At 29.5% G+C, this 12,042-nt stretch overlaps 5 protein-coding genes across 5 annotated transcripts; 3 read left to right on the top strand and 2 right to left on the bottom strand. All coding sequences in view use genetic code 12, as the record gives it.

Moving 5' to 3' along the window:
• Positions 1-1,174: 1,174 nt before the first annotated feature.
• Positions 1,175-2,707, top strand: CAALFM_C305880CA (uncharacterized protein; the record flags this gene model as incomplete). The annotated part of the gene is made up of 1 exon (XM_711516.1): positions 1,175-2,707. One exon carries the CDS (start codon positions 1,175-1,177, stop codon positions 2,705-2,707), a length of 1,533 nt encoding a protein of 510 aa, XP_716609.1.
• Positions 2,708-3,843: 1,136 nt separating this feature from the next.
• On the top strand, positions 3,844-6,258 carry UBP1 (ubiquitin-specific protease; the record flags this gene model as incomplete). The annotated part of the gene is made up of 1 exon (XM_711515.1): positions 3,844-6,258. One exon carries the CDS (start codon positions 3,844-3,846, stop codon positions 6,256-6,258), a length of 2,415 nt encoding a protein of 804 aa, XP_716608.1.
• A 333-nt stretch (positions 6,259-6,591) lies between these two features.
• Positions 6,592-7,653, top strand: CAALFM_C305860CA (25S rRNA (uracil2634-N3)-methyltransferase; the record flags this gene model as incomplete). The annotated part of the gene is made up of 1 exon (XM_711514.1): positions 6,592-7,653. The coding sequence occupies one exon, from the start codon at positions 6,592-6,594 to the stop codon at positions 7,651-7,653; it is 1,062 nt and encodes a 353-aa protein (XP_716607.1).
• Positions 7,654-7,678: 25 nt separating this feature from the next.
• On the bottom strand, positions 7,679-9,397 carry CAALFM_C305850WA (glucose-induced degradation complex subunit; the record flags this gene model as incomplete). The annotated part of the gene is made up of 1 exon (XM_711513.1): positions 7,679-9,397. The coding sequence occupies one exon, from the start codon at positions 9,395-9,397 to the stop codon at positions 7,679-7,681; it is 1,719 nt and encodes a 572-aa protein (XP_716606.1).
• Positions 9,398-10,096: 699 nt separating this feature from the next.
• On the bottom strand, positions 10,097-11,707 carry CAALFM_C305840WA (uncharacterized protein; the record flags this gene model as incomplete). The annotated part of the gene is made up of 1 exon (XM_711512.1): positions 10,097-11,707. One exon carries the CDS (start codon positions 11,705-11,707, stop codon positions 10,097-10,099), a length of 1,611 nt encoding a protein of 536 aa, XP_716605.1.
• Positions 11,708-12,042: the final 335 nt, after the last annotated feature.

Genomic DNA, 12,042 nt, shown 5'->3' with positions numbered 1-12,042 from the left:
ATAATTCTCAAAAATCTAACCATATCGTGTATTGTTCTAGCCCTGATTCTACTCGTCAGTAACTTTTTTAATTCTAGTTCTGATTTTACATAGAGAAACACATTTTTCTTTTCATTGTTTCTAATCTTCTGTTACGATTATTTCAATTCATTATACACCTACGACTTTACACACAAACCACTATTAATTCAGCTTAATCCAAAGAGCTTCTACCAAAGTAGGGGCCAAGTTTTTGATGGAAATCAGTAAAACGCGTAAAAAACCGTTTACAAAAGTCAAAGTCTTGAAACTAGTAATATGAAAACAATAACCGACGTTAGTGGTTTGAAGAAAAAATAAAATAAAAAGAAGTTAGAATGTTATAGTTATAGGTTTGCATTTAGTATTCTGTATTTTGTGTATGTGTATGTGTATGGGTAGATAAGTGTATATATATTTATTGTCGTGTATTTAATGTTAAAAGACAACAACACAATTTTGTTCTTTACTTTTATAGTGTGTCAATGTGAGTGAGTGTGAGTGAGTGTGTGTGTGTAGTAGTCTAAAAAAAAATTATCACGAAAACAAAACAAGGCAAACAAAAAAAATTTCCAGCGTTTATTTTTATTTCCAACCAACCAACAATATTCCACCACACATTTTTTTTTTTTTTTTTCGGTTTTCCAAACCTTTAATTGTAACTTTTCTTTTCTTGATTAATCTGTTTTCTTATATCTTATATCTTATATATATATACCTTTTTCTTTTTCTTTTCCTTGTTCCCTTCTTTTTATATTTCATTTAAAAGAAACTACAGAGAACCTTTTTCTTCCCAATATTTTTATATATATATATTAATTTCCATTCAGTTTTATTAAATCAATTTAAGGATTTGAATTTTTTATCATTTAATCCAACATTTTTTTTTTTTAATTTGATTTTTATTCTTCCTATTCCCACAATTGTTTTTATATTTTTGTTTTCCCATTTTTATAATTCATTTGGAAATTTTTTATATTGAGTGTGTTTTTTTTTATCAAGTTAATCCTTGTTTATTTACAATATTTCATAAGGATTTGAGTGTGTTTTTATTAATATTATCATTACTATAATTTGTTTTATAAAGAAAATCCGTGTTCCCTTTTTTTTTTATATATATTTGTTTATTTAAATTAATTTACTGATTCAATTCAAAATGTCAGAACCAACTCAAGATCAACCTCAAGAGCAGCAATCTCAAGAGCAACAGCAGCAAGAGCAACAACAACAACAACAGCAGCAGCAGCAGCAAGAACACCAACCAGAACAACAACAATCCACTGAATCATCTGAAAATGAATCTCAACAAGCTCAACAACCATCTTCTCAAGATGATGAGAAACAAGTAAATGCTGCTTCTGCCAAAGAAGGTGGACGTGAAGTTTCAAATAAGATTTTGTATGTTGGAAATTTGCCCAAATCAGCTAGTGAAGAAACAATTCAAGAATTGTTTTCTGTTGGTGGGAATCCAGTTAAAACTATCAAAATTTTAAATGACAAAAACAAGGCAGGTTTCAACTATGCTTTTATTGAATACGATACCAATGAAGTTGCTGATATGGCTTTGAATACTTTGAATGGAAGACTTGTTGATGATGTTGAAATTAAAGTTAATTGGGCTTTCCAATCAGCTGCAATTGCCGGTAATCCAAATAACACTGAAGAACCTTTGTTCAACATTTTTGTTGGAGACTTGAGTCCTGAAGTAAATGATGAAGGTTTAAGAAATGCTTTCTCGAAATTTGAATCTTTGAAGCAAGCTCATGTCATGTGGGATATGCAAACTTCAAGATCAAGAGGTTATGGGTTTGTAACTTTTGGTAACCAATCTGATGCTGAATTGGCTTTACAAACTATGAATGGAGAATGGCTTTGTGGTAGAGCTATTAGGTGTAACTGGGCTTCTCATAAACAACAACAGCAACAGCAACATTATAACAACCAACATGGAGGTGGTTATAGTAGAGGTTATCGTAATAACAACGGCGGCAACAATAACAACCGTCAATTCAGACAATTCAATAATATCAATAATGGTAATAATAATGGATTTTCTCAACCTTTGGTAAACAATAATCCTCAATTTATTGGTCAACAACCACCTCAACCTGATCAACACCAACACCAGCAACAGCAACAGCAACAGCAACAACAGCAATCAGTTAATGGAGCCAATGGTGTACCACAACAAATGTTGCAAGGCTTGACTAATGGTAATCTTGGACCAGGAACCCCTATCAATGGTAGTAACAATGCTGCTGGTGGGTTTAATAACAATGGAACTGCTGGTAATGTTGCAGGTGCACCAGTGGCAGGAGGTCCAGGTGCTATTCCAGTAATGTCACCTCAATCTTATGATATTGTTTTAAGACAAACTCCATCTTGGCAAACAACAGTATATTTGGGTAATATTGCTCATTTTACTCAGCAACAAGAATTGATTCCACTATTACAAAATTTTGGGTTTATAGTTGATTTCAAATTTCATCCAGAAAGAGGTTGTGCATTTGTCAAGTATGATACACATGAAAGAGCTGCCTTGGCGATTATTCAATTAGCTGGGTTCAACCTTAATGGAAGACCATTGAAATGTGGCTGGGGTAAAGAAAGACCACCACAATTCCAAAACTTTCCAAGAAATGGCAATATGCATCAAGTTCCAATGTATGGACCTGGTGGAAGACCTTAATTCTATGGAAGAGTTTTTTAAAAGAAAGAGAGAGAGTGTGTGTGTGGGGAGATGGGAAAGAGGTTAAGATGATCAAAAATATATCAAATCAACAAAAATAAAGAAAACTTGAAATAAATGTATAAGTGAAAGAAAATATAGAATTTGCAATTGGTTTTCCAAAAAACCTGAATTTATTCAAAAAATGATTGTTAATTTCTACAAAAATATTTAAATACTTGTATATGATAACCTAATTATTATTTTTCTGGCCATACATTTCTATTTTTAATTCTTCCTTCTACTTGTTAATTTTAATTTTAATTTTAATTTTAATATCAAAATTGTATTAGGGTTTGTAATTAATTTTAGGTATCTTTTATCATAAAAATATATATAATATAATAACTTATGCTAATTAATTATCGAAGATGATATTAAAAAGTAGTGATTGATTAATGATTAAAGTACCAATCACGTGACTGCCATTAATATTATACAGGAATTGAAAATTTCAAAGCCTAAAAAATTTTTTCTTCTTTTTCTTCTTCTCTGTTGCTTCTTCTTTGCTTCTTCTTTTCGGTTTAATTAATTAAAAGAATATGTCAATTTTCATCATTCAGAAAAAAAAATTATACTTATAATATATATATATTTATATATTTATAGAGAGACATACTATTCAAATATTATAAATTTGGAAACCTAATTTCATAACAACAACAACAACAACAACAGTTGATAATAAAGAGTGAATAACGTTTCTTATAAACAGTCATTCAACTAATAGGTAACACAACTATTAACAATACTTATCTATCCACCACTCACCTTATTAGTTTTAAATCTAATTGGGCAAATTAAAAGAAAAGGCAAGTATACAAAAAAAACCCTTTCTAAAATCATTTTAACCTACAAGTCCCTCCTTCCCCTCCCTTCCACTTAATATTTCATTAATATTGAAGGAAAACTGGGTGTACATTATAGATAGGCAAAAACAGTATTTCAATTAAATCTTCTTTTAGGTGTTTTTTTATCAAGTGGCGTAACCAATCTTGATTCCAATTAATACACTCTTTTGCCATTTTTTTTTTAACTTCCAACCCCTCCACCTTCAATTTGCATCCTTCAGGTCATTTTCTGATTCACCCCATTTCATGTTTCTTTCTAGAAGAATTATTTTATTCTTAATTATTAACTTTACTTTATTATTACAATTATTCAAATTGACTTTATTCACCAAAAACAAATTAGTTGCTACTGTTTCGACATCTTTACTTTTATTTATTTCATTATATTATTTAACCACCTCAACAACATCGACATTAGGTTCAAAATTATCATCAACATTTAATATCAATATCATCATACCCAAATTTCTCCGTAATATTATGAATTCAGCAAGATTTGGTAGTAGTAGACCATTTTCAAGATTTAGTTATAATAATAATTCCAAAAAATCAAAAGAACAAAATTTTGCAATTAAAAATGGTGGTGAAATTGGAGGAATTAGTAATGATGGTAATACATGTTTTATGAATTCTGTTATTCAATCATTAGCTTCTTCAAGAGAATTATTAAAATTTATTGATCTGTATTTATATACTGAAATTGAATTAGATAAAAAACCTAATGGTGAATCAATAATTATGAAATCAAATCAACCTAAATCAGAATTAGTTTTCACAAATGCATTGAAAAAATTGTTAGATAATATAAATGGGAAATATGGTTCAAGAGGTAAAGAATTTAGTACTAAACCATTATTAAATAAAATGCCAAATGGTCCTAAACAAAATTTTTTCAGTGGTTATAATCAAGAAGATGCTCAAGAATTTTATCAACTAGTTATGAATTTATTGGAAAGAGAATATAAAAAAATGAATTCTTCAAGATTACCAACCCCTGAACCTGAAGACATGAACAATGATAAACTGCAAGATAATTCTACTGCTACTAGTGGTGGTAGTAAATTTATTGATGTTAGAAATATCAAAAGTGATGTTGTTAGTGGTTGTGATAAATTGGGTAAATTAGGTACAGTATATGTACCAGCAGCCCAAGTTGATCCTAATTTGAGTGATGCTGAACATAAAGTATTGCCATTAGAATTAATAACTCCGGTTGATGGGATTTCTGCTGAACGTATTGGATGTTTGACATGTGGTGAAGTTGGTGGTATTCGTTATTCAGTGATAAGTGGATTGAGTTTAAATTTACCAAGTACTTCATCTTCATCTTCATATTATTCTGGATTTGATTTATTTCAATTATTAAATGAATGGATAAATCCTGAAGTGATTGAAGATGTGAATTGTAATCGATGTGGATTAATCCAAACGAAAAATTTTTTGATTGAAACTTTACAAGAATTAAAAGATAAATCTGATAATTCTGATAAATTAATAACTCAATTTGAAAAAAGATTACAATTAATTGAAATTGAATTAAACAAACATTGTATAACTGATGAAGTTTTCGAAAAATTGACAATTAAAAAACAAATTAAAAAAAGTAAAAAATCAAAACAAATAATGTTAGATCGTCCTCCACCATTATTATGTATTCATATTAATCGTTCAGTATTTGATCCAAGAACTTATATGATAGTGAAAAACCCAAGTAATGTTTCTTTCCCTAGTAAACTCAATTTATCACCATATATTGTTGAACCCAAAGATATAAATATGGATGCAAGATTACCATTTAGAAAACAAGATGAACATTTCATGTCAGAAAAATCCCATAAAAATGGACCAATTGGAAGAAAATCCGATGAAAATCTTGAACTTGAACTTGAACTTGAACCTGTATCCCCATCTTCTTCATCAACATCACCAATATCATCACCACATTCATCAGATTCATCAACAAGTTCCACTGGTTTTGATAAAGCAAAATATGAATCAGAAACATTCACAACAGGTACTGTCACTGTGACAACCGATTTATCCAATAATAATAATAATAAAACTCCACAAAATGGATTACTATTAAATTCAAAATTATTATATAATTTAAAAGCAGTTATATCTCATTATGGAACTCATAATTATGGTCATTATATTTGTTATCGTAAATTTAGAGGGACATGGTGGAGGATTAGTGATGAATCGGTTTATGTGGTTACAGAAGAAGAAGTATTGAGTGGACAAGGCACATTTATGTTATTTTATGAATATGATGATGGATTTAAAGAAGTTTTACAAGATGTAACCGATGAAGAAGAAGAAGAAAAAGAAAAAGAAGAAAAAGCCCCAGTGGTGAAAGAAAGTAATGAAAATAAACTCAATAGAAATAATTTAGCTGGGTCTTTAAATAGCAATGAAAATGAACAGGGAGCTGAAGCTGATTCTGATTCTGAGACAGATGCCGATGCTGATGCTGATATCGATGAAAATGATGTTGAAAAAGAAGAAGATGATGATCATATAGAATCATTGAACAGCTCACTTGTGAATATCCATGATGGCACAGAAAGCGATCATCTACTTGATAAAAACGATAGTGATAATGAAAACAATAATGCCGTTGCTCAATTCAATATTGCGGAAGCACAAGTACATTTGTGATAGAATTTATTATCCTTGGTCTTATTTATTCTCTTCTCTCTCTCTCTCTCATTTAATGCATAACAATTAGTTTAGAGTAATATATATATATATTTATATATTTGATTAATCGTTTAGAAGAGATAATAAGTAGAATTAATCAAAGAGACATTTATTACTTGTTTAGTACACGACCTGGTGATTTCTCAAGAAGAGGGAAAAAAAATATTTGGTGTTTGCAACAACCCTTTAATTTAATGTGATGATCATCATCATCACCCTCTTATCATCTCATCATCTCATCACCTCTAACCATCCACCCACCAACCAACCAACCAACCAACCAACAAAATCATGGCAAGAAAATTAAAGGGGAAATCAATTCAAGCAAAAGGTTTAAAAGGAGCACTTATACGACATCAACATAGTGAAAAAATAACCTCCAAAGTTGTAAAAAATGTTGAAATCACAAATCAAAATAAAATGGATAAATTAAAATCCATGAAAACATCAAAACTTGCCCGAAAACATAACAAAGCTCATCAAAAAGAAGGGAAAAGTACAACAAAGGGGTTAATGCCATTTAATAAAGATGGAAATGATAAAGTATTATTGATTGGAGAAGGAGATTTTTCATTTGCTAAATCTTTAATATTACAAAATTTCATTCAACCAGAAAATTTAATTGCTACTAGTTTTGATTCATTTGAACAATTAATTAATAAATATGAAAATGTCAATGAAATAATTGAAGAATTGAAAAATATGGGAGTAATTATAATGCATGAAATTGATGGAACAAATTTATTAAAAAGTTTGAAATTAAATCCTAATAAATTAAAACGAAATAACCAAAATAGTGATGTTGGTAAAGTGAAAAAATTGAAATTATTTAAAGATTATGGTAATGTGAATTATATAATGTTTAATTTTCCTCGTAATGGGAAAGGAATAAAAGATGTTGATAGAAATATTCGTGATCATCAACGATTAATGTTACTGTTTTTCGAAAATTGTCAACAATTATTTGATGTGATTAATACTGATACTATTTCTGGATATAACACTTTCAACAGCAACAACAACAACAATAATAATGCCAGTGGTTCATCATCAACAGGGAAAATCATTATTTCTATGTTTGAAGGTGAACCGTATCATTCTTGGGGTATAAAAATATTAGGTAAAAGTCAAGGATGGAAAGTAGAAAGATCTGGTAAGTTTGATTGGTCAATGTTTCCTGAATATCATCATCGTAGAACTACAAGTATGAAAGATACTACAAAACCAGCAAATGAAAGAGATGCTAGAATGTATATATTTGAAAAATTCACCAAACAAGATACTGTAAAACAACGCAAACGTGGTAATGGTGATAGTGATGATGATGATAGTGATAGTGATAATGATGATTAGGTAGATTGTTTTTTGTAACATTATTTTAGGCTGGGAAAACTCTTATACAACTATCTATTGTAAATATTTCTCTTGTTAAAGGATCTTTAACTTTATTTGCTCTTAATAAAGTATTCTTTTCCGATAAATATTTATCTGTTGGAGCCAATAATTTATCAAATGGGTATATGTTACCATTAGGTAATTTAAATGGATTGTTGAATATACTAGTAATCAATTGTGCATAAGGCAAATTTTGACTTAATTTGAATAATTCAGGTGAACAAATTGGACAATTATTTATTTTATTCAAAAGTTTATAATAATGATTTGGGCCACGATATTTTGGATCATTCAATAACAGTTTACCAGAATTACTAGTGGTGTTAGTGTTGGTTGTTGTTTCGGCTGATATAAATGACAAATTGCTATCTATAACTCCTCCTTCATCGTCATCGTCATCGTCATCATCGTAGTCGTCATTGCCGTTGTCGTAATCTATACCATTACCAGTAGAATGTTTGAAAATGGTGTTTTCAACATTATGATAACATGATTTTGTTTTTAAACTTGATAACCCAGCAGAAAGATAAATATAAATGGGGAAATTTTTACTTATTCCATATAGTTTAGTAAAATTTTCAATAAAACATTGGGCTAAACTTTCCCATCTTTCATTTGATAATAATTTTTGATACTCCTTAAATGGAGTTGAATTAAGCATCAATTTACTTGACAATGGAGTATCATTTGAATTTAAATCATTATTGTTTTTGTTATTGTTTTCCATTGATCTGAATACTAATAATCCTCCTAACCCTTTTAATCTTTCCAAATTGGTTAAATGATTGGTACTGGTTGTATCACCATTACTAAAAGTATTGTTATTATTATTATTGGTTTGTTGATAATTTTCTTTATTTCCATACCCAGATAAATTCTCTCGTGAATAATTAATTGCTTCATTGATATCACCTTTTTCAATTAATGTTAAGAATTTACAATAATTAATTTCAAATTCTAAATTGGAATTGATTTTATTTAATAAATTTTTATTTTCATTAAACCAACCAACAATTAAAGATAAATCATGATTATTAATTATAGATACAAATACTTTATTGAAATTTTCTAATAAATCATAATCAATCAATTTTAATAATTTAGGATTTGTTTTAGTTAAATTTTTGAGCAATAATAATCCAATATTTCCTGGGTTATCTTCTCCGTTATCTTCAAATCTAGTTCTTGTGTTTGATTTAATCAAGTAATCAACTATAAGTAAATTAGTTTGATCACGATACCAATTTATTAAATTCGGATTATGGAAATCCAATAACTTATCATCATCAGTGGTAGTACTATTGTTGTTGTTGTTTCTGTTGTTGTTGTTATTCTCTGTACTTTCTTCATGATTTTGTCCTTCTTGATTATCATTATTGGTTATCACATATTGTTGTAATTCGGTTAAATTCTCCAATCTGGCAATTAATCTTGATCGGAATTCTTCATCTTTATTTATAAAATTCTGAAGTTTTTTCATAAAACTTTCAAAATTCTTAATTAATTTTTGAATCAATTCTAATTTAAAACTAGGTGATGTGGTTTTACATTTTTTGATCTTACTAATATCATCAATCAATTGTTTCCTTTGCTTTTCAATTAGTTTTTGTATGAGTTTGAAATTCTTTTTAATCAATTCATGAGGGATTTTGAATTGATTTTGATGGGTTTGTATATGGAAATTTAACGTTGGTTCTGTCATTTTAGGGGGATAATGTAGAATGAGAATTGTAATAGATGAATTGGATTAAGATCAATGGAATGTGATTTAAACAAAAACAAGGGGCAGGGGCAGGGAGGGAGAGGAGGGAAGTTGAGTGGTTATGTGTGTGTGTGTGTAAGAGAAATAGAAAAAATAGAAATAGGGAGGAGACACACAAAGGAGCGCCAAATCGTTTACAAAATTGCACGAATAAAAAATCGACTTAACTTTTCTCGCCTTACTTTTTGGTGTGGTTTTACTTGCCGCCACTACTAGTCACGATCAACCCGTTTACAGTTGCACAGTAATACCTCAAATTAATATGCCATTGTGATCATAATTGTATCACACAACTGATAAGGGAAAATGTAGTAACAATGACAACCAGAAAGATGATAAGAAAGGATTCAAAACCTTTACATCCGATAAATAATAGAATTAACTACTATCGTACACCAAGAAGTTGAGTGCTACCATATAGAAATAACAACCAACTTTGGGATTTTTTACCCCAGCATCAAACGAATATAAGCACATAAGAGTTAATATATTGAAAAGAATAGTAAATTAAAAACATGTACAATCACTAAACAAATTACATATTCATTGAAACAGAGATCTTCCAATCAAGGAGAGAATTAAACAGTAAATAAACAATAACAACAACAACAACAACCCACACTATTCCACCCTCGCATCTTAAGCTTTCAGTTCAATTGAAAGTTTTTCTAAAGATGGTAACAGAACATCATCAATACCAAGCTTTTTATCTTTAATATCGTAGAACAATTTTTCCAATTTATCAACTCCTTCATCGACTTCACCAACTAAAGGACCTTCCTTTTCTAATGGATTATATCTATTTTTAGGAGCAAATTGATACAATTTATCAACAAAATGTTCTTGAGCATTATGATGATCTAAGAAATGGAAAAATAATGAATCACCTTTAGTTTCAACTTCTTGATTTTCCCATTCTTGTTGTTCTTTCAAAGTTGGTAATTCTTTAGCGCCAGACCAAACACCAGCTAAAGCAGCAGCACTAGCTTCAATAGTATGGAAATTCAAATGAGATACAAGAATCCCCGTGGCACCAATAGTTGGATCTTGTTGATTAAAAGTATGATAATATAATCCTTTAACACGAGATAAATGACTTGGATTAACCACTTCAAAATATTTGGATAAAAATGGATAATGATAATGATAACCAGTAGTTAAAATGATTTTATCAAATTTTTTGGGTTCACCACCATTACCATAATCATTAGCGACAAAATGAACTTTTCCGGTTTTAGGATCAAATTTGACGATTTCACCTCTTTGATCAATTTCTGGTGTCACTAATGCTCGATTAATATAATCAAACACTAAATTCTTACTACGTTTAGAAATTGTTACTGACTTAGCAACGGGAATGATATATTGAATGATATTGGCGGTAGAAATAGATCCACCAACAAATAATACATCTTTATCTTTAAATTCATCTAATTCACGAACTGATTTAGCATGAATTAAAACATCAGGATAATTAGCATTAAATTCAGCTAAACCAGGGAATGCTGGGATAGAAGGAATTGTATAATGACCATTAGCAACTACAATAGCATCAAATTCTTCTTGATACCATTCATTAGCACCGGTGATTGGATTTTTATGTCTTACACTAATGATCCATTTCCCAGTATCTTCATTTTTATAAACATCTTCCACAGTGGTATTTAATCGAATAAATTCATGTAAATTTTCATTATTGACAAAATCAGTGAATCGTTGTGATAATTCTTGATGATATAAAAATGGATAAATAGGTCTTGATTTATCATGATATTTTTCTTCATCGGGTAAATAACTAAATCTTGTAAATCTACTAGGAATATTAGTTGATAAATATGGATAAACTCCACTCCTTTTCCATTCTAATTCATTTTGTAAATTATCATTGGTTTTAGATTTAGATTTAGGAACAGCAACAACAATTGGGGTTTCTTTAGTGGCACCATTAATTTCTTGAGGTGGTTCATTTCTTGGTCTAATTATAGCTGGATCATTAAATTTCCCAGTATTTAAAATTTCTTGAGGTGGAATAGGTAAATCAGCATCAGGAGTAGCAGGAGCCCAAATTCCACCAGCATGATCTTTTTGTTCAAAAGCAACAATTTTAGAAAAAGCTGGGGTTTCAGCTCTTTTACCAGTACCTACTGTAGAAGTACCATCTTTGTTTGTATGTAAAAATTCATAAAGAGATGCTAATCCACCTGGACCAGCACCAATAATACCAATTGAATCAATATTTAATGAAACCATGATAATAGGGAGAAAAAATTATAAAAATAAAGAAAAGTAAACTGTTCAAAAAAGCTTGTTAATAGTCTATATTCAGAAGATAATTAATTAAGTTATTGAGGTGGGGGTGGGAGGGAGGGGAGAGATTATACACTCAATTTATATTTTTTTGCAATAGGAGGTTTGGAATGAAATGTGGCTTCGAGAGAAAGTTGCAACTAATCCAAACAGGACACCACCACCACCACCACCACGATTATTTGAAATTTTGATCTAAATCATGAAATCCCATTGTTTTATTGTTTTTGTTCTTGTAATATTGATAATAATTTCATTTTCCCAAAACAATTAAAACC

The sequence above is a fragment of the Candida albicans genome, chromosome 3, assembly GCF_000182965.3.
Source record: "Candida albicans SC5314 chromosome 3, complete sequence".
NCBI lineage: Eukaryota > Fungi > Ascomycota > Pichiomycetes > Serinales > Debaryomycetaceae > Candida > Candida albicans.
The sequence above is the reverse complement of the archived record's forward strand: the minus strand, read 5'-3'. Positions and strand labels throughout refer to the sequence as shown.